Below are 22,997 nucleotides of genomic sequence, written 5' to 3' on the forward strand. Positions count from 1 at the left end.
ATATATTACTTTATTAATACTCCTTCTCTTCCCATTAGTAAAGAAAATGACAAATAGTTGAAAATCAATGAAGTGAGAGAGAAAATTATGTGGATTAAATTTATAAAAAAAATGATAATACTCTTTTTGTTCCTTAAAGTTTTTATAATTGTCATTTTGGGTTTTTTTTTTTTTTAAGTTTTTTTATTTTGATATTTGGCTACTTTTATTTGTTATTCAAAAATTTTCTATTTTGTATAGCAAATTTTAGATATAATAATCTTATTTATAATTATTTTAATATTTTGTTAATACTTATAGTCCTCATATGATTTTCACTAACTTTTATTTTCATTTTTATAACGCTTATGGTTCCTATATTTTTTTTCCTGATTTATTTAAATATATTTTTAATAATTATGGTTTTTATATTTTTTTCACCATATTTAATTTAACATTTTTTAATGCTAATACTAGTCTTTAGTTTTTTCTATTAAATTTATTATTTAATAAAATAATAAATCTATTATCTAAAAGATTTTATTTTTCTTAATTGTTTGAAACATTTCTTATTAAACAACTTTTAAGGAATGAATTACATAAAAAGGTGGTAGATCAATAACAAATATTTTTTCTGTCTTTTTCAATTTACTACCTCTTTTCATTTTAGTTTGTCTTATTCATTTTGAATTTTTTTCACTAAAAGGGAAGGAGTATGACCTTATAGTGGAATTGATATTTATTATTATTAATAGAATAATAATATAATTCGACATACTTCTATAAAATAGGGTAATTGAAAGAGACTACTTCATTCCAAAATATTTCTCTGTTTCTTCTTTCACACATACTGAGACTTCTGTTTCTCATCAGAATATTATCTTGCGAATGGTTTTTCCTCCATGTTTATGTAAGTATAGTCCGATCCTTCCAAACTCTATTTTTAATTTCTTTTGACTTTGTTTTGAGGTTGAATGGAGTGAATTTGGTTTCGCCAAAATAAATTACTTCAATTTTCAAGAAAATTATATGAAAAATGTAAAATATATAATTTTTTTTGTTTGGGTAGATGGAAAACAATGAGAAATTATGAGGAAAAGTGAAGTACAATATGATACTAATACATTTGAGATAAATATTTATAATTTCATTAATAGAGTATAACATCTTTAGTGTAGGGATTTTTTATATCACTGATGTGTGAGGCGCGACCGTGAATATATCTTACATTGATAAATTTATGTAACACTTGTATAAAAGAAGTGTTGACTGTACACAAATCTAATTAGATTCATTTTAAAATTCATTGGTAAAAAAAAATAATTCATTAAACTTATATGTATATACTAATATTCATAAGAAACTATTGAATCCAAAAATAATTTTTTTTCAAATCAAACACACCCTACCCTATAAGTTTGCATGATATTAATGAGAAGATTGTTGAGTTTGAGATGATTTTTCACTGATTTGAAAATTTTTATTTTTTTTTGTAAACTTTGGTTTTAATGAAAAGGTTATAAAGTTTTTAGCAGTTTTTTTAAAACGGATGGAGGAGCATAAATCTAAACAAAGGAGTATAAAGTAGAGACGTTATTTTTTGCATGAAATTTCCTCAGAGATGGAGTATTGGATATTTAGATTAGTAATATGTAGAAATTATCTTTTCTTTTTAACTCAAATAAAATAATTTGCATTTACGTTGATTATCATGAGTTCTTCTTGTAGGAGATAGTAAAGATCTTGGAGTAGCAACAAAAATTTGGTGCAGACAGAACTCAGATACTGTTAGTAAATTAATATTTGTCCTTATTTTATTTTGTAAAAATTACTCTATCCTCTTTGATGCACATCGAGAATTTGAGTTATTTTTAAGAAAGTAGTAATAAATGAAAACAGAAAATAAATTGTGTGGATGAAATTAAAAGTGAGATTAAGTATATAGAAATTAAAAGAAAATGATTGATCATTGTTCAAAAATAAAAATGAAACAAATTAAGTGAAACAGACCAAAACAAATTAAATAGGACGGAAGGAGTATTTTATACTAATAGGATAGGATAGAGTTGCATCATTTTAAAACTTAAAAAATAGTTGCAGTACTATAATTAAAAAATTTATTTTTAAAAATCACAACTTTAGTTGATTATTTTTTTTAATATTTCACTTTTCGTCTTTTTTTAGAAAAACAAATCCACCTTTACTCATTTTTTCTTTCAAAAAAATTTATTAATTTCTCTTGTTAACTCTTTATAAAAATGATAAATGACATGCATGATCATCTTATTATTTGGACCTCTAAAAGGATGAATAAAGCAAAGATGAGATTTTTAAAAACTAAGTTAAAGATAGATTTTTTAAAAGATAAACAACCGAAGTAAAATTTTTAAAAGTAGATTTTCCTTTTAATTATTATGCAATATTTAGTTGATTGAAATATATTAGAATTTTAATAGTCCGTTTGGTAGGTGATAATAAACGGTGGTAATAAGAATGAAAAACTAGTGTAATTTTGATTGCAAAAACTTTTAGCTATCTTGATAGTCATGCTTATCTAACTTTAATCATCTCATTTTCTTCATAAAATTATTTCCAACTTATTACCATTATGAGAGTTGGTATTAGATGATAATGAAAATTTGTAAATAATTTTTTTGATCAAAGTTTCATTACTATGAGAATGATATGAAACTTTTTTTGAAATTTTACACTATAAATCACTATTTAATATCACTAACCAAATGGGCCGTAAGTTCTTACTTAGCTACCTTTGTTGCTCTCACTTTGTTCAAGTTGTAAAATGTGTGAAATTTAGTGGAAAAGTGGATTATGTTGGAGAATATAATTGATTAAGATGGAGAGTAAATATAAATTTGTTAAATACAATTTAAAGAATAAGAGTGAGATCATTGCTAATAAAGGAAAATATACAAAATCAGTGAGACACCTTATCACATTACTTTGACAGAAGTCAGAACACTTTATCCCTATGAGTTGAAATAATTGGCTTTACCCTTTGGAGTTTTGTTACAATACACAATGATTTGAAACCAAGTTCATATCATGAATCATGAACATAAAGAAAATAAATGTCCAACAGAAGAAAACAAGAGTGATAGGAATATTTTAGGAATGCTTATATTAGCTCAATTATGGCTGGACGATGGATCTGCTGCTCAGTTACTACTTGTCTTTTTCTTCTTAACTAGCTTGTTAGGAACCGTGCTCATGTTATGTTATGTGCATTCAGAGAAATTTAGGCCCGGGCTTGACTAAGCTATAATCTAAATTATTTAATTAAAAAATTTTATTAATGTGGAATTGCATAACATATATTATAGGATAATAATAGTCAAGTTGATTCGGCACGTAGCACAAATGCAGAGATGAGACCGTTAGAGTATAACTACTAAACAACTCTAAGGCTCTATTAAGTCACTTATTCATCAATCAACCAAATATTTAAGCTAATGATTGTGGTCAAAAACTTGTTCTACACTATATCAGAGTGTTTCTTTCACTTGGATTTCCTATAAGCTTTTGTTCTAAATTATTACTCCCAATATCCTTTACTTTTGAGTTTTTACCATACCCAAGGACTCAAAACTCTCACATATTTGAGTTTTAAAGTGCAAATCAAAGGGTCAGATGGAGTATAAGTAGCTATAATGCTTGAACTATTATCCAACGTTCTTATAATATTTTTAAGAAACCAACTTAACAAAAAGTTTAAGCTGAGAATATATTAAATACTTTTAACATGCCTCCTAAAGAAATATGGAATTACGGATGCAGCACAGACGCTCCTTATAGCAAATGCTAACATTCCACTTGAAATAATAAGATGAGGATGAGATTCGAACCCTCTAAACTTTTTGTCACATTTACTTCTGATACTATGTCAAACAAGTAACTCAACCCAAAGCTTATGAATCGTTCTATTTCCATTCCATGATATGAAATACTTTCTCCCTTTCATTATACTTGATACGCTTTCCTTATTCAACAGTATCAAATTTCTTGCAGCATTACTATTCCTAGCAAAATGTAAATATCTATTTTGCCCCTAATTTTTGCCATACTCATATCTTATTAACCTTTTTACACTTATCTCCTAAAATGCTATAATGGTCTATTTAATACAAATATGCTAATTTCTTAATTCTCATGTAAAACCCTTATATAGCGGGTAAAACAGAACAGAGTAAGTATATTCTAATAAATGTTATAACTAATAAATTTATCATGAATTGTTTTGTTTCCATTCAATGAAATTCCTTGAATATAGAATATATCATTCTTCATCAACCTGCGTGTATACTCTAAATTAGATACTCTAATGTATGAGATTTAGTTGCATGAATTACCCATGCGATATTGCATGTACAGATCTTCACAACTATTATACTAATACTAGATAGATTGATGCGTCCAGAACGATTTATGAATTATGAATTATTTATAAAAATTTAGTAATTCTATATACGTAAATAACCTATTATATGAATTCTAAATCATATTAAAAACTATAAATTGATTGGTTTTAAAAGTGTAAAAGTATTACTATTTGATTGAGAGACATATTTCTAATGGATGTAAAACATAATCATAAAATTATACACTAAACAACATAAATAATTATAAGTAATTACATAAAAACAATAAAAAATTTTCACACATAAAAATAATTAAAAAATAATTTAAATATTCAATGTCTTTGTAAAAGCTTAAAATACGTTTTCAGCCGAAAGAACAAATTTTTTACTATAATAATTAACATAAAACCTAATTTATTTATTTATGTATTATAAATTTGTCAAATATAGGTGATAGAATCATCATTTGAAATTTCTTTCAATGGTGTCTTTTCCTAATTATTTAATTATAATTAGTAATCTATTTAATTTGTATAATTTTTTTAATAATAGCCATGTAAGTAATATATATATATATATATATATATATATATATATATATATATATATATATATATATATATATATATATATATATATATATATATATATATATATATATATATATATATATATATATATATATATATCATTATCTATAACAAAAATATATTTCAAAATTAATTTTTTTTCTTAATTTATTACAAAATATTTTAATGAAAATAAGTTTTTTACATAAATAATTATGATATCCGATAATTATCCATTGTAACTAAAGGATACTATATTTTTAATTGATTGTATATGGTAAAAATTTGTAATGAGATGTATAATTATCCGTGAAGAGGTCTAAAACACACTCCTATTATGTACTACAGTCCAAAAATATGACTTCTGTTGCCATTGCAATAATAGTCTGGAAATGCAAAAACAGGATGATGCAGTTGATCTACTGTTACTATCTGTTGAATCCATGATAAATCTCTTGAGTAACCTTAAAACTGTTGGGTAGTAACAATTATTGGTCACATAATCACCTCATGGGCCACTCGTGTGGACACGCTCATAGGACATCCGTGGACTCAGGCCCACAAATCAACGAATAATGATCGTTGGCTTGCATATACACTTAGTAAGGTTCACTCTTTGGCAAAATCATATGGTAGAATGCAATTGATAACTTAATATTTTAGTGATGTAGGATCTTCTCATATGTGAAGTACTTCAACAAACACACGGGTTTGTTTGAGGGGTAGATAGATTTGAAAATCTTTGCAACCCCATAATGTAAACTTGTTTTCTTCTAGTAGAATTTTTAAATCATACACAAAGTCATGAAGATTAAAAATTAGCTATCCTAGTACAAACTAGCCGAGTGATTTTATATTGGAACGGTTTATCCCATATCAATGAATTGAAGACAGCATCATATAATTTTGAGATGATATCACAATTATGCTGACATTGATCTTAATTCAGTTATCATTTTATGAATCATGCAGTCCTAACTCCTATACACATCTTAAAACACTATAACTCTACAATCACATAACTAACCCTAAAAATCTCATTTACATATTGAAAGAGAATAGCTCGTGCTCAACAATGGTAGAAAACGATGTAGAAGATGAGTGAAACAACAGAGCAGTAAACAAGAGACACAACAAACAACAACAACAATGTGTTTATGAGGCTTCTATGGATATTTCCCCTCAAATAAAGTATCTTATCATTAATATAATCTCAATTACACTAATGACTCAACTTACAATAGTGAAGAGTTCACTCTTAACCCATAAAGGTTTCACCTTTAATGGTGAAACTCCACAAATGCCACTAATACAAAGAAAACACTCTAATAGCCAATGCCTTAGCTTCTCTAATGTATTTGCCTCACCTCTTATGTTTCTAGTGATGTTCTAAGCCTCTTTTTATAGCCTACAACATAATAGAAACCCCAGGGCAAAACCCATGAAGCCCCAAAGTAAACAGCTTGCAAAACAGAATGTCGCAAAAACTGCCCCTGTACTCCGCTCGACCGAGCCATGGATGCTCACTACCTGCTGCTGTTGCTTCACACTTCGATCGAGCATACCTTCATTTGAGCCTTGCCTCGTTCAAGGCACAATCCAAGGCTCCTTTGGTGCATCACACTCATGTTTTTCATTGTACCATCACCATGACACATCGAAGACTCTCTTGTGTTGCTCACAACACCATCACATTTGGTAGATTGGGCACTTGCTCTAACACATACAAACACAGTTGCACAATTTATTAATAAAGTTCTATAATATATTTGTCTATACTGAGTGAATTTTATGTCTTTTGATGCAGAATCAGTTGAAAAAGAGCAGTGAAAGGTGAAAATGGAGGATCTCTGGAACCTATTTTGTGGGCAATCTAATTGTTCAAATCCCAATTCCGCGCCTTGTATTCCTCGCTTCGTGTTTGTCACTCACCCATCATCCTGCCTGAACCATGCCTTCACCATTTTTTGTGATGTTCTGCTCTTTGCACTGCTCTTATTCAACATACGCTACAAAGTCTCCTCCAAGGGATTCAAGCTCTCTGTTTGTTCTAGGCACTTCTCATACTGGCAGATATCATCAGTTGGGTTTAATACCTGTTTGGGAATCATTTACATAGGCTTAGGAATTTGGATTTTAGAGGAGAATTTGAGAACTAGTCATTCAAGTTTGCCAATTCATTGGTGGGTTCTATATTTGTTTCAAGGATTAACATGGTTGTTAGTGAGTTTAATGGCTAATCTCAAAGTAGAATACTTCACAAGAACCTCATTGCGAATCGTATCCATCTTTGCGTTCCTTTTAGCTACGACATTCTGTTTTTTTTCTGTTTTTTCAGCCATTGTGCACCACGAGATAACAGTGAAAATAGCCTTGGATATGTTTTCTTTCATAGGAGCAAGTTTGTTGCTATTATGTACTTACAAGGGCCATGAAAACGATGAATGTTGGAATATCGAAAATGGAAGTACTCTATACACTTCTCTTGATGGAGAGGCTAAGAGTGATTCAGCCGGGGATGTCTCCCCATTTGCCAGAGCGGGGTGGTTTAGTAAGTTAACGTTTTGGTGGTTGAATCCTTTGATGGAATTAAGTAAGCAAAAGACTCTTGAAGAAGAGAACATTCCAAAATTACGGGACTTAGATAGAGCAGAAGTTTGCTATCTACGATTCATGAATAAGTTAAATAAACAAAAACAGGATGAGCCGTCTTCAAAACCATCAATCTTGTGGACTATTGTTGCATGCCATTGGAATGAGTTGCTTATATCAGGGTTTTTCTCTCTTTTAAAGATACTCACCCTTTCGGCAGGACCTCTTTTGTTGAATGCATTCATTGAGGTTGCAGAGGGAAACAAAGCTTTCGAATACGAAGGCTATGTTTTAGCCGTTTCACTCTTCATTGCAAAGAGCTTAGAATCTTTGTCAGAAAGGCATTGGTACTTTCAGAGTAGATTGATTGGCCTTAAAGTACGGTCCATGCTCACTGCAGCGATTTACAAAAAGCAACTAAGATTATCAAATGCTGCAAGGTTGAAGCATTCTACCGGTGAGATAATGAATTATGTTATAGTTGATGCTTATAGGATCGGTGAGTTTCCTTTTTGGTTTCATCAAACTTGGACTACAAGTCTTCAACTTTGCATTTCATTACTTATTTTGGTACACTCAGTAGGACTTGCAACGATTGCTGCACTTACCGTGATTATTATAATCGTTCTTTGCAACACCCCGCTTGCAAAATTGCAGCATAAGTACCAAAGCAAGCTTATGGTTGCGCAAGATGGAAGATTAAAGGCTTTTTCCGAGGCTCTTGTGAACATGAAGGTGCTTAAATTGTATGCATGGGAAACTCACTTCAAGGCTGTAATCGAGGGCTTAAGGAAAGTGGAAAGTGAGTGGTTATCAGGAGTGCAATGGCAAAAGGCCTATAATGGAATTTTGTTTTGGTCGTCCCCTGTATTGGTGTCTGCAGCTACATTCGGGGCTTGTTATTTCATCAACGTTCCTCTACATGCTAGCAATGTTTTCACTTTTGTGGCTACATTGCGTCTAGTACAAGACCCTATTAGAGCTATCCCTGATGTTATTAGTGTTGTCATTCAAGCAAGAGTTGCATTTACGCGTATTGTCAAGTTTCTTGAGGAGCCCGAGCTTCGGACTGAAAATGTCAAAAAGAAAAGCACTTTAGGTTGTTTGGACCGTGCCATTTTGATGAGGAATGCAAATCTTTCATGGGAAATGAATTCGTCAAAACCAACATTACGGGACATAAATCTAGAGGTTCGGCCTGGTGAAAAGGTTGCTATATGCGGAGAAGTTGGCGTAGGCAAATCAACAATACTTGCAGCAATTCTTGGAGAAGTACCATACATGGAGGGAAATGTAAGCTTTTACAATCATTCCTCTTATTTATACGATCCGTTTGGTAGGTGGTAATGAACTGTGGTAATGAGAATGAAAACTAGAGTAATTTTGATTAAAAAATCTTTTGGTTACCTTGATGGCCATGCTTGTCCAACTTTAATCATTTCATTTTTTTCATAAAATTAATTTCAATGCATTATCATTAGAAGAGATGGTATTAGCTGATAATGAAAATTTATAAAAAAAAAAATATTTTTTGTAATCAAAGTTTTATTAGGATGGGAATGATATGAAACTTTTGATAAAATTTTACACTATAAATCATTCCCATTACCACCATTTAATATCACTAACTAAACGGGCCGATACTGCTTTGCATTTGATTGTTTGGTTTGGTTCTTATCATGCCAAAAAAGACTTTTTCTTTTTTTTTTTTTGCTTATATTGGTACTATCTTCAGGTTGAAGTGTATGGGAGTATCGCTTATGTTTCCCAGACAGCTTGGATCCAAACAGGGACAATACGGGAGAATATTCTATTCGGGTCTGCCATGGACGAACATAGGTACCAAGAATCTCTTCGGAGGTGTTCATTAGTGAAGGATCTAGAGCTTCTTCCGTATGGTGACATGACCCAAATAGGGGAAAGAGGAGTTAATCTAAGTGGTGGCCAGAAACAAAGGATTCAACTTGCTCGCGCATTATATCAGGATGCTGATATATATCTTTTAGATGATCCATTCAGCGCGGTTGATGCACACACTGCAACTAGCCTCTTTAATGTAATCCTTAAACCCTTAAAATGTACTAATTCTCTATTTCTTTTTCTTAATATTAATTAGTATTCAACCTTTAAATTTCTGGCAGGAATACATTATGGAAGCACTTTCCGAAAAGACTGTTTTACTTGTAACACACCAAGTCGATTTTCTTCCAGGTTTTCACAGTTGTTTGGTGAGTCGAGTCTTTACTTTCCTAATATGTAATGCAGCTAAGGGTGTTCAATGGGCTGGATAAGAGTTGGATCGGGCTTAAGTAAATATGAGCCGGGTTAGATAAAGGCCCTTTAAATATAATATGGGCTTTAAATGGCCTGGCTCTTTTTTATTACTAAAAATTGTTTTAATCCCTATCTATCAATTTATAACAATTAAATTATCATTTCTAATAATTAAATTGAAAAAATATTGATCATCTCCGTTGAAATTGTCATTTATAATATTTAAACTATATATTAATAATGTTATTTACAAAGATCTGTTTTCGGCCCTTATTAAATCCTTTTATAGCCCACTTCATTTTAATTATAGTAGAGCCCATTTTCGGCCCGGCCTTTACAAAATGGGGTTCTAGCCCATTGAAGACCTTTAGATGCAGCTTTCTAAAATTCTGTTTACTAACTGTTGTTATTTCCAGCTAATGTCAAATGGTGAAATCCTTCAATCAGGGCCTTATCATGAGTTATTAGCCTCGAGTAAGGAATTTTTAGATCTGGTTAATGCACACAAAGAAACCGCTGGTACCGAAAGGCTAACTGAGGTTGGCACATCCAAAAAACGCAGAAATTCTCCCAAAGAGATCAAGAAATCTGATATTCAGAACCAATCTGGTGCATCAGAATGTGATCAATTGATTAAACAAGAAGAAAGAGAAGTAGGAGACACGGGTCTTAAACCTTACTTAATCTACCTTAATCAGAACAAAGGTTATTTATACCTAGCTATGGCTACATTTTTTCACCTCATCTTTGCCATCGGCCAGATATCACAGAACATTTGGTTGGCTTCTAGTGTTGACAAATCTCGAGTCAGCACTTTGAAATTGATTGTGGTTTACCTCATTATTGGAGCTAGCTCAACATTCTTTTTACTCTTGAGATCTTTTGTTGCTGTTACATTGGGCTTTAATGCATCAAACTCCATATTTTCTCAGTTGTTGACTTCTCTTTTTCGCGCTCCAATGTCTTTCTATGACTCTACACCTCTCGGGAGAATACTTAGTCGGGTATGTTAAGCATAACACTGTCATAATCTCTTTAAAATGATTAATGTGCACAGATGTGCACTACAAGAAAAGTCGTTTTTAGTAACAAAATAAGTGGTTGCTAAAAACCACATTTCATCGCTAAAAATGTTTTTTTGCAACGACTTCTGTTATTGTGGATACAGCTGTAGCGAAAGGTTTTAGCAACGACTTTGGTGGTTGCAAAAGTTTGTCGTTTTTTGCAACGAGTTTTATTGTTGCAAAAGCAATGTCGTTGCGATTCCTACAATGTTTATTGCAACGAAAAAGTCGTTGCAAAATCTTCTGCATTTTTAGCAACAACAGTTATCGTTGATAAATATTTGTTTTTCTCAATAACATAAGTTGTTGCAATACATGATAGTCTATCTTTTGCAACGACTTAATTGTAGGGAAAACAATTAAATGAAATTTGTTATTACTATTTTTAGCAACGACTATTATCATTTCAAAAAACATATACATTTTTTGCAACGACTTTGTTATCTTTGGAAACAACCTACAACCTATATATAGATAGACAATTAAATTAATAAATAATTTATAACCAATTAAACTAATATCACCAATTATCATTACAACTAGTCTCTTCGGAGACCGTCTCTTTGAGAGATGTATCTCAAGCCCAACCCATTAAAGATTAATACCTACATACCGTATTCTTAATGTCTACTTACATTATCTTTAATGCTTACTTACCGTATCCTTAATGCCTAGTTTCAATATCTTAAATGTCTACCTACATCATTCTTAATGCCTAGTTACAATTTTAAAAAAATATATAATAGGCCGGGCCAATTAGAAATGGTCTCTCAAAAAGACCGTCTCTCCCAAGAATTTGTCTTATCATTATATATTCATTCATATCCCAAAATATCACACGCCCTGAATATCATGCGTCCAGAATGTACGTGATTCATAAACATATAACAAATTAGGCAATTTTCCAAAATAATTCTTCCATCGTATACAAGTTTTTCATGCAAAAATTTACAAGTGAAAGACATGTTCTGAACTAATGTCTTCTTCCTATGTATTCTTTGCAGCTCTCTTCAGATTTGAGCATCGTTGATCTTGACGTTCCTTTTAGCCTTCTATTATCCATTGCAGTTACTATAAATGCCTATGCTAATCTAGTAGTTTTGGCGGTTTTTACTTGGCAAGTACTGTTTGTCTCTATACCAGTTATTTACATGATAATTCAGTTGCAGGTAAACATTATTTTTGCAGGATATTCTTTCTAGATTCGTAAGTGTTCATAATTGTTTTAGTAAGTTTTCGTTCTTATGATTTTACCATACTTTTCAACAGAAATACTATTTTGCGACAGCTAAAGAGTTGATGAGAATCAACGGTACAACCAAGTCTTTGGTAGCAAACCATTTAGCTGAATCTATAGCTGGATCTATGACAATTAGAGCTTTCGAGGAGGAAGAACGTTTCTTTTCTAAAAACCTCGATATAATCGACACAAATGCAAGTCCATACTTCCACAATTTTGCTGCAAATGAATGGCTAATGCAGAGGCTTGAGACCCTCTGTGCGACTGTTCTCGCAGCTGCAGCGTTATGCATGGTTATGCTTCCTACTGGAACATTCAGTTCTGGTACGAGCTTTAACTATTATTGTTTTCTTTTTGCAAGGTAAACAAAACTGAGATTATTGAATATAAAACATAATGCAGGATTTATCGGAATGGCGTTGTCATATGGTCTCTCTTTAAATATGTCTATGGTTTTTGCCATTCGAAATCAATGCACATTAGCAAACTATATAATTTGCGTGGAGAGGCTCTATCAATACATGCATATACCAAGTGAAGCTCCAGAAGTTATTCAAGACAACCGTCCTCCACAAAACTGGCCATTTACTGGTAAAGTAGAAATATGCAATCTAAAGGTAACGTTACAGCAATCGCATCTTGCACATTCGATAATTTTTCATAATACCTTACACTAAAGAATATCGGTGTCCTACAGATAAGATATAGGCCAGATACACCCTTGGTCTTAAAAGGAATCAGTTGCACATTTGAAGGAGGAGACAAAATTGGTATTGTTGGTAGGACTGGCAGTGGAAAGACTACTTTAATTGGGGCTTTGTTTCGCTTGGTTGAACCGGTAGGAGGAAAGATAATGATTGATGGAATTGATATATGTTCGATAGGACTTCACGATCTACGCTCACATCTAGGGATTATTCCCCAAGATTTTACCCTCTTTAATGGCACTGTAAGATTCAACTTAGATCCATTGAGTCAGCATAAGGATGAACAACTTTGGGAGGTATAGTTGTTGATTCTTTACTCGAAATATTTTCATATAATTTATTGTCAAGGAACTAATTCAACCAAAAGGTAAGTTGAGGGTTGAGGTCCCAAAATATGTTATTTACTTTAACATCTATACTTTTGGCAATGCTTGATGACTCTGAAAGTTCAATTCTTGTTTTCTTGTATAGGTGCTTAGAAAGTGCCAACTCAAAGAGGTCGTCCAAGAGAAAGAGCAGGGTTTAGATTCCTTAGGTAAAACTTTAATGTTGTGAGCTTACAAATTGTTAAAGTAATGAATTCCTGATATTAAATATTTTATGTTAGTTATTGAGGATGGATCAAACTGGAGCGTGGGACAGCGACAACTATTTTGTCTAGGTCGTGCTTTACTAAGGAGAAGCAAGGTGTTGGTGCTCGATGAAGCAACTGCATCAATCGACAATGCAACCGACATGATTCTACAAAAAACAATACGAACAGAATTTGCTGATTGCACTGTGATCACAGTAGCCCACAGGATACCGACTGTTATGGATTGCACGAAGGTCTTAGCCATTAGTGATGGTAAGCCAATTTCAATGCATGACATTTTTGTGCTCAATTACTGTAAATATAGTTTAAGTTGTAGATTTTAGTGCAAATTTTGAAGTTAATAATGTTGTTGTAGGAAAATTGGTGGAATATGATGATCCAATGAAGCTAATGAAGATGGAAGGGTCGTTATTTGGCACACTTGTGAAGGAATATTGGTCTCATTTTGACTCTGCTCAGCAGTCATATTAAACCAAAGGCATTAGGGAAACTATACTTATCGAATAAACAAAGCTTAAGTTAAAACAATTTATTATCTAACTCATTTAAGTCTCATAAAAAGCTAAACCACTTTTTTAATAGTTTTCTCTATTACTCCCTCCTATTTACTTTAAATGTTCCAATTAGTTTTGGCACATTTATTAATTCACGTTTTCAATCTTAAATATCATTAATTGCTTAATTAAAAAAAATAAAAAGTTGATATTAATAAAATTTACATTAAGACGAATCAAACAAGATTGCAAATAAATATGTTTTGACTTATAGATTAAAAAAATCACATAATAAGAGTAATTGATGAATAGTGTTGGAAAATCAAATGAGACATTTAAAATGAATAGGAGGTCTAAAATTTTGACAAATAAAGTGACAGGAACTTATGTGTATAGATGATTTTATGACCAAATGCATCTTATATAAATAAGTTCTTGTCACTTCATTGGTCTTACTTGAGTAAATGACAAAATAAAGAAATATATACCTTCATATGCTAAACTTAAGTTGCAAGTAACATAATAATTAAGATAATATCTCTTCGCATGTCTTTTATATATATATATATATATATATATATATATATATATATATATATATATATATATATATGCATATATATATATATGCATATATACATATATATATATATATACATATATATATATATATATATATATATATATATATATATATATATATATATATATATAATACGAATAAACTTGAGTTTGAACTGTTGAACAAATAATTAACAATTTAATCCATTTGAACATGCCTATTTATTTTTAATATTTACTCTTCAAGAGATGAAACACACTAATCCTAATAAATAGGAGGACTTATCTAATCTTGTATAACTAAAACTCCTTATTAGCGACCCCAAGCATTCTCTTTATTACCTCCTTTTACGGTATAATATTTGAAAATGTCAAAGGCTTACTAATCTTAATTTGAGAATAGTGCCATACTCATGTCAAAAGAATCCTATAAATATAACAATGAAATTCTGAAAAAGATTTTTGAAGAAGATCAGAAAGGTTAGTCTAATATGTATCAATATCACTACTAAAAATCCATGTAAATAACTAGATATCTTTATGTCTCTATAGCCCACGAATTTGCTCTATTAGTCAACTTACAACTAGTCCATTAATGAATCATTTATGTCCATTATACTGATTCAAATCAGGGACAAAATGCATTTTAAATAATTGTGTTCACTTAATAGAGTTACATTCATCAAATCACCTATTTGATAAACCTATTAAATGTTACAAAATACTTTGGACATTTTGTGTAACACCAAATCATGATTAAATAAGAACTTACACTCTAATGATAAACATGAATAAACGTATTCAAATGTTTTTACATTTTTGACTAATTGAAGAATAGTACACAGTTAAAAGCACTTTCTTATATGTATGAAACTCAACCCTTAGTATGAGACACATGCTAATGTTGAAATAATGTTTTAGCCAACAAATCTACACTATTGTTATTCGCCTAACTTTTGCAAAGTATCACATCTATCTTTTTTAACAATCTTATGAAATAATGTGAAACTTTTAAGCAACGTGTTTGGGCATCTACGCAAGATAATACCATTTCTAACACTAAGCACAACTTCTATTTTTGAAAAGAATTTCTTTTATCCTAACAGTATCAAGCGCTACTTTACTTCTCATTCCATACACTAAGAAATGATCCTTAGTTCTATTCAAGTACTTTAGCATGTTCTTAGTTGCATTCTAGAGTGCATCACTTGGATTTGATTGGATTGTGTTAAATATACTCAAAATATATAAGAAATCTAGTCAAGTACAAACATGACAACTACAATGGACGTATGGCCAAGGCATAAGGTACATTATACTCTTCCTCTTAATTTAATCGATGTACAAAAGACATTGAGTCTTGTTAAGCGTTAAACTATATTGCATTGGGAGGAATTATCTTTTCGAATTTTCCATGTTGAACCTTGTAAGAGTCTTATTAATATAAGTCCTTTAACTTAGTCCAATCAATCGTTTATTCCTATCCTTATAGATCTTGATCCCTAACATGTACTCAACTTTTCTAAGGTTTTGCATAAAGAAATAATTATTTAGCCATTTAACCGAGTAAAGGATGGAATTATCGTTTCCTATGAGTAATATGTCATGTACACATATGACAAAGAAGATATACTACTCCCACTAAACTTCTTGTAGACACAAACTTCATCTTCAATTTCAGAAAAACCAAACTGTTTGATTATTTCATTTAAACGAAGGTTACAACTCTGAGATGCTTGCTTCAGTCCATAAATAGACTTTTGAAGCTTACATACTGACCTTGTTAGGATTTTTCTAGATCCTCAAAATCTTTAGGTTGTGTCATGTACACATCCTATTTCAAGAGCCCATTTAAGAATGTTGTTTTAACATCCATCTACTAAGTCTCACTCTCATAGAATGCAACAATAGCTAAGAGTATCTCTATAGATTTAAGCATCGCTACTAGTGATGATGTTTTATCATAGTCTACACCATGACCTTGTTTGTATCCTTTTGCTGCTACTCCTATCTTAAAAACACTAATGTCTCTATTCTTGTCTTAAACTCATTTGCAACCAGTAGATGCTAAGCATTGGACAACTGTACCAAGTCCTACAGTTGATTTTTTCATGCATGAAATCCATTTTGAAAATTGTGGTTCCAAGCCACTTTTTGGAGTGTTGACTCGCAAAATCACTTTTGTAGCTAGTAGGTTCTTCGTATTTTAAAATTATTATATCAGAACTTTAGTCAACAAGAAATTCATAAGCCATCTGATGGGTTTCTTGGTCTATCAAACCTACTTAAGGCAGCAATATAAGAAATTCGGTTCTCAATAGTTGGAGAAATCTCGTACGAATTAGGTTCGACTAGGCAGTAGGAGGTTGTGTTAGAATCACTTACTCCAACATTATGTAAGGCAAGAGAAGAGTATCACATGCATTGACTGAACTTCCTCAACCAAAATCATTAGCACAAGTACTTTTGCTTCTGATATAAAGTGGTTCACATATATTTGTTGCAACACTCATATTACTCCCACTTAGGCATGGCCACGGTCCGGGTTGGGCCGGTTCCGTTCTGGTTCCATCCGGTTCCGGTTCCATTTGGAACCTGTCGCGAACGGTTCCGGTTCCGGGCGGTTCCAAACGGTTCGTTGGCGGTTCATGAGGCGGTTCCGGCGGTTCCAACTCGGGGGAAGGGCGGGTCGGACCATCGGTTCCATTTTTATTTTTCCTTAAATATTTATATAATATAAAAATACTATAATATTGCGGACGTACCTTTGATGATTACTTGATTATTAGCGAAATTCGTTGCTTGTCAAGTTGTCATCGTTATTAAAATATTTACTAAAAAGAATGAAAAAAATAAATTAATAAGAAACGAATCAACGATAATGTCGATAAAGATGATTAATAAAAAAAGAGGGAGAAAATGGACTTGAACCTAGTACCCAAAGGAATACTAAGCTGCCTACGTATCCCCAAGGAATCAAAGCCCACGTAGTTCTTTGTCATACCTTTTATTTGTAGTTGTTGAATGTTGATTTATCGTTGTCCGATTGATCCTATTCGTCTTCGTCATCATTATCTGGTTGGTTAGATGCTTCCGCTGACTCTCCTCCTGACGATGATGCAGATGTATCCATCATCATCCATGGATCATCATCATCGCATTGATCATCATCATTCCTTAGTCCTTGTGTTCGAATCTCCGCTTGATCCCAATCTTTCTTGCAAACACATATTTGAATACTATGTGGAGCAAGACAAGATCTCTTTTCGTCTAAAACTCTTCTACCTGCACTAAAAGCAGACTCCGACGCAATCGTAGAAGCAGGAATTGCAAGGATACCCTTTGCAATTCTCGATAATATGAGGAATTTTATTGATTTTTCTTTCTACCACCCTAAAATACTATAGCTACCTTGGTCAATTTCAAAGTGATGTTTAAGATAATTATCTAATTCTAAATATGCAGTGGAGGGTGAAGAAGAAGATGATCCAACAAAACAATCATCCTGGCTCATTATATTAGCCATTACGGAATTATAATAAGAGGGACGTGCCGAGACGCTAGCACGCCTAGACGTATCGCGTTTTGGGTTATATAAACTAGCATAGTAATCATAAAGTTCTGCTAAAAGTTTTTTACAAGTTCCAACATAATGATGTACATACTAGGCGGGCGATCTAATGATTGGTAGTAAAATCCAATTACTTTAGTAAGGACTTCTGTTTTAAAACATGGGTCTAAAATGGTTGCAATTCCATAAATATAAGGAAAATCGGTAAAATATGCCTTCCACTTATCCATCATATCTACAAAAATCGGCTTTAAATATGGGTTAGTATCATCATGCGTATGTTTAAGAAGGTGATAAAAAATAGTAATGCACTCACTTATTACTAAGTGGACGTTTGGTTCGTAAACATATGAAAATATCTTAGTTGCGTGGTCATACGCTTCTAATATTTTATGAACACCTATAGCTAGTTCCCATGTGTCATCAGTTATATAGCTATCTGTACACTCACTATAAAGTTGTGTTATAACTGGACGATAAGCAATCGCTTTTCTTAATAAATTGTTGGTTGAGCCCCAACGTGTAGGAGTATCTAATGACCAATACACTTTTTTTAGTTGATATTGGTCACATAATTGCTTATATCGTCTCTTTATCAGTCCCATTCGAAGCCACTTCACTATGTCTCTAATTGGATCTAATAAATCGCTTAATTGTTTTATACCTGCTTGGCAAGATAAGTTAACTATATGAGCACAACAACGTATGTGTAATAAGCTACCCCCAAGGATAAAACTAAATGCAGGTTCGTTATACAAAAGTTCCATACATTTAATGTTAGCGGTTGCATTATCGGTAGAACAACAAAATATCTTATCTAATAAGTTCCATTCTCTACATATCTCTACTAATCTATATTTTATGTTTTCACCCGTATGTCTTTCTAGCATTGCCTCAAAAGCAATTATTCTTTTTTGAATAATCCAATTTTGATCTATCCAATGTGCTGTTACACTCATATAAGATTCTAAATGTGGGGGAGCAGACCAAATATCAGCTATTATGCTAACCCTACCATTAAAAGATTTAAACATTTCTACTAATTCATAGCGCATTGTTTCATATAATTTAATTGTGCGTCATTTAAGCGTGCTCCTAGGGATTGCTCTATATTGTGGTTGCAAACTTTTTCTAGTGTAATGCTCGTATGCCCTACTTTCACCATGGTTAAATGGCAATTCATCACAAATTTTTACATACTTAGAAAATTCATCAATCATATCATTACGATTATATTTAAAAGGCATACCTGTGCTGGGAATGTCCCACTGTCAGCTTCCACTTGTGGTCCCGCTGCCGCTTGCTGCATGAGTTTCTTTTGTGATTCTATGCTTCTTTGCCAAATATTTGTTAAAAGATCTCGTACCACCACCTAACACGTATTCACAAAACACAATAAATAAATTTTTATAAAATATGAATATATAATGTATGTATAAAAAACTGAAAAAGTATTTACCTCTGGCGAAATTGTATGAAACTAAGGGCTTTACTCCTTGACTTTCACAAATTTGACAAGTGCATAAGAAAACATCTGGATTGTCGGTTGGTTCTTTTGTAAAATACGACCACACATGTGAAACAGCTCTACCACTAGGAGGTGGCATTGCCGAAAAAGGTTGTCTTACTGGTTCATCTTCATCTAAATTTAAATATAAAGACATACTCAAATACCATGATATATAAATAAATAATAATTTAAAATTTAATCAATTTGAAGAATAAAATTATAAAACTAATCGATAGTTTGGAAATTAACTCGTTTACCACAAGCTTGTCTTTGTTGTTGTTGTTGTAGTTGTTCTTCATGTAATCTTGTTGATGACTATCGAGATATATGTATCCCAGTAGGGGTCGTTGGTTCCTCTTCTTGTTCTTCTTCTTCATCAATTTGTATTTCTCTTTTCACTTCTTCTGCATAATTATGTAATTCTTGGTCGTACCCTTCTGGATAATTTGGTTCATAATTATAATTAATAATCGAAGATGTTGTTGATACCGACGGAGTTGAAGTGGCCTTTCTTTTTGAGCTAGAACCTCCCAATGATTTTGCCACTTTAGTAACTTTTTTAGAGGCTTTTTTCAAAAAAGAAGACATGATTGATAATATTGAAATAATAATAATAGAATTAAGAAATAAATAAATAATTAATAGACTAATTATGTAATTAACTAAATTAAGAAATAATTAAAAGACTAATTATGTAATTAAGAGAATAATTGCGTAATTAAGTAATTAAGTAGAGAGAGTAAGTAGAGAGAGTAGGAGAAGAGATGAGTTGTGAATGAAAATGATTGAAACTGATGGGTATTTATAGGAAAATTTGCAGCGGCTAGTTTCCCGGTCCGGTTCCATGGAACCGCTGGGCCGGTTCACCTGGACCGGTCCCGGTTTCGGTTCCATGGAACCGTTGGGCCGGTTCACCCGGACCGGTCCCGGTTCCGGTTCCATGGAACCGTTGGACCGGTTCACCCGGATCGGTTCCGGTTCCAACCCGCGGTTCTTAGGTCCGGTTCATGCATTTTTTTCCGGCGGTTTCACGGTTCCGCGGTTCGGGCCGGTTCGGAACCTGTCGCGAACGGTTCCAGTTTCGGATCCTGTTCCAAGCGGTTCGGGACCGGTTCGGTTCCGGGTAACCCCGTGGCCATCCCTACTCCCACTTACCTTAGTAACAAACACTTTTTATATGCTTGACTATCCGTCTAGCCTAGGCTAACAATTTTTTAAGCCCTCGACATTTTCCTTTATATTTTATTTTTCTTGATTATTTTTTATTGATCTATTTTTAGCTTTTTCATGTACTTATGTAAATTGAACTCAATTAAATATGTGAAAGTTTGTGATTGAACAGATGTTAACATAAAAAAGTTGATTTGAATAATACTAAGATTGATAAGTTAGGGTCTTACTTGCGACATTCTGTTTTGCGGGCTGTTTTACTTGGACATTTAGGGTTTTGTCCTAAAGCTTCTAATATGATGAGGGACTATATAAAGGGGTCTAAGAACATCATTAGAAGCAAGAGAAGTGAGGCAAATGCACTGGAGAAACTAGGGCATTGGCCATTAGAGTGTTTTCTTTGTATTAGTGCCATTTGTGGAGTTTCACCATTAAAGGTGAAACCTTTATGGGTTAACAGTGAGCTCTTGACTATTGTAAGTTGAGTCATTAGTGTAATTGAGATTATATTAATTCTAAGATACTTTACTTGAGGGGGAGGTATGCATAGATAGCTCATAAATACATTGTCTTGCTTGTTTGATTGTCTCTTGTTTATTCTCTGTTTTTCTACTCAACTTCTAACCATAATTCTACCATTATTGAGTTCGAGCCATTCTGTTTCTGTATAGAGGTGGACATGATGTATGAGATTCACACATAGAAGGTGTATTGGATTTATAAAAAAAAATGTTAATTATGTGAGTTACATAATGGCGGTGTGCATGTTTAATGATGCTGAGGTATAGTTGATATCAGAAGCTTGGCTTATCTATTGGCATGGAGATATGAGACTTAGCTCGGGAAACTAAGAGGTGCAATTGTGCAAAGGATGTGAAAGTGCCTTGTTTGGGTATAGCAAAGAAACGTGAGTCGAATTTTCATAGAAGGCAAAAAAAAAAAAAAAAAAAAAAAAAAAAAAAAATCAACCCAACATTTAGGTTGGCCACCAAAAAGTCAAATTGGCTTTCTTGTGTTGTGTGACACTTTGGCTTGCTCTATTTTAGCTTCTCGGTTCTTTGAAAGTATTAATAGGTATGTCTTATAAACACCCCATGATACATTAGATAAGGTAATTCTATTTATTCCATTCTAAACCTCACTTGTAATCCTCACCTCTAGCCTTAACTTTTGGCTACTCTAGAACAACCATTGTATTAACTTCCATTTAAGTTCTTTAAGAACTTGAAAAATCTTCAATTAACAAATACAATATGCTTAGAAATCATGTAACCCACATTAGCTAAACTTAACAAATCCTTTAGTGTTGTGGATTGTGTTTTGACTTGTGTTTTTGCATTTGATTTTAGAATTTTTTTGATATTTGATTCCCCTATCAATTAGAGATTAGTCGTCGCTCTTGGAATTTTTTTTAGTTGTGTGAATCATCATATTCCCTTTCAGCTAAAACAATGCTTAGTGAATTTAGACATTATGTTTATTGGACTCAAAAAATTCAAAGCCATAATCAATTGCAATGTTTATATTGTATAAACTAAAACTTTGCAAATCAAAATAAAACTTTTGGGCCAAAATTTAACTATACCACCTCTGGTTAAAGTAGTTTCTATACTTATATAGTAACAACCATGGTTATTAGAATTTCACTCCTAATCTACGATTCTATAATCTGAAAATAGGTGATCAATCTGGATCGTAGATAGGATTTTAATATTGGTAGAATCATGCGATCCTACTTAGCTCAAGAATATAGGTGGTAGGATCATAACAGGATTTTACGATCCTGCGATCCAATAATCCGATCCTATTAGGATAGTTTCAACCGTAAATATTTTCATAAAATTCCAATTTCACTTACGTGTGTGTCAAAATATATATATATATATATATATATATATATATATATATATATATATATATATATATATATATATATGAATACCATTATAAAATTCGGGTTTTTGTTGATTTGCAGTTTAAAATGTTTATTAAAACTATTATGTTTCAAAACATAATAGATGAAGTGATATAATTTTTTATTTACACTTTAAAACATACAAAAAGAACATATATTATTGATAATCACTTATCCAAAGCACATTATTATATATTTGTAGGATCACTGTAACAGTCTGAGTTAAGACGACCCAAACACTCATATGTAAATCTGAACTTCGATTGATTCGTGGACCATTATAAATTAAGTTAATTAGTGGATCGTTCATTTATTAATGATAAGGAATAACTAAATAAAATACACAACCTCAACAGCGGAAAATAAATGTGCAACTTGAG

The 22,997-nt window shown here is 32.1% G+C and overlaps 1 protein-coding gene across 2 annotated transcripts; it reads left to right on the forward strand.

Annotated features, from left to right (window-relative positions):
• The first annotated feature begins 756 nt into the window (after positions 1-756).
• LOC130825707 (ABC transporter C family member 10-like) lies at positions 757-13,975 on the forward strand. 2 transcript variants are annotated; one of them, XM_057691071.1, is made up of 13 exons: positions 776-889; positions 1,708-1,766; positions 6,732-8,809; positions 9,252-9,572; positions 9,658-9,744; positions 10,207-10,794; positions 11,859-12,023; positions 12,124-12,418; positions 12,497-12,711; positions 12,792-13,097; positions 13,273-13,336; positions 13,409-13,648; positions 13,752-13,975. In XM_057691071.1, the coding sequence occupies exons 3-13, from the start codon at positions 6,764-6,766 to the stop codon at positions 13,865-13,867; spliced, it is 4,443 nt and encodes a 1,480-aa protein (XP_057547054.1). In that variant the 5' UTR covers positions 776-889; positions 1,708-1,766; positions 6,732-6,763; the 3' UTR covers positions 13,868-13,975. The 2 variants fall into 2 exon arrangements, with proteins under 2 accessions (XP_057547055.1, XP_057547054.1); XM_057691072.1 differs by lacking the exon at positions 1,708-1,766 and having other exon boundaries at positions 757-889.
• Positions 13,976-22,997: the final 9,022 nt, after the last annotated feature.

Source organism: Amaranthus tricolor, chromosome 10 (genome assembly GCF_026212465.1).
Source record: "Amaranthus tricolor cultivar Red isolate AtriRed21 chromosome 10, ASM2621246v1, whole genome shotgun sequence".
NCBI lineage: Eukaryota > Viridiplantae > Streptophyta > Magnoliopsida > Caryophyllales > Amaranthaceae > Amaranthus > Amaranthus tricolor.

Excerpts from the sequence above, each read along its gene's own strand:
- LOC130825707 (XM_057691072.1), top strand. The coding sequence starts at position 6,764 with ATGGAGGATCTCTGGAACCTATTTTGTGGGCAATCTAATTGTTCAAAT. Across the intron at positions 8,810-9,251 it reads TACCATACATGGAGGGAAAT|GTTGAAGTGTATGGGAGTAT; the intron begins GTAAGCTTTTAC and ends TACTATCTTCAG. Across the intron at positions 13,337-13,408 it reads GCAGGGTTTAGATTCCTTAG|TTATTGAGGATGGATCAAAC; the intron begins GTAAAACTTTAA and ends ATTTTATGTTAG.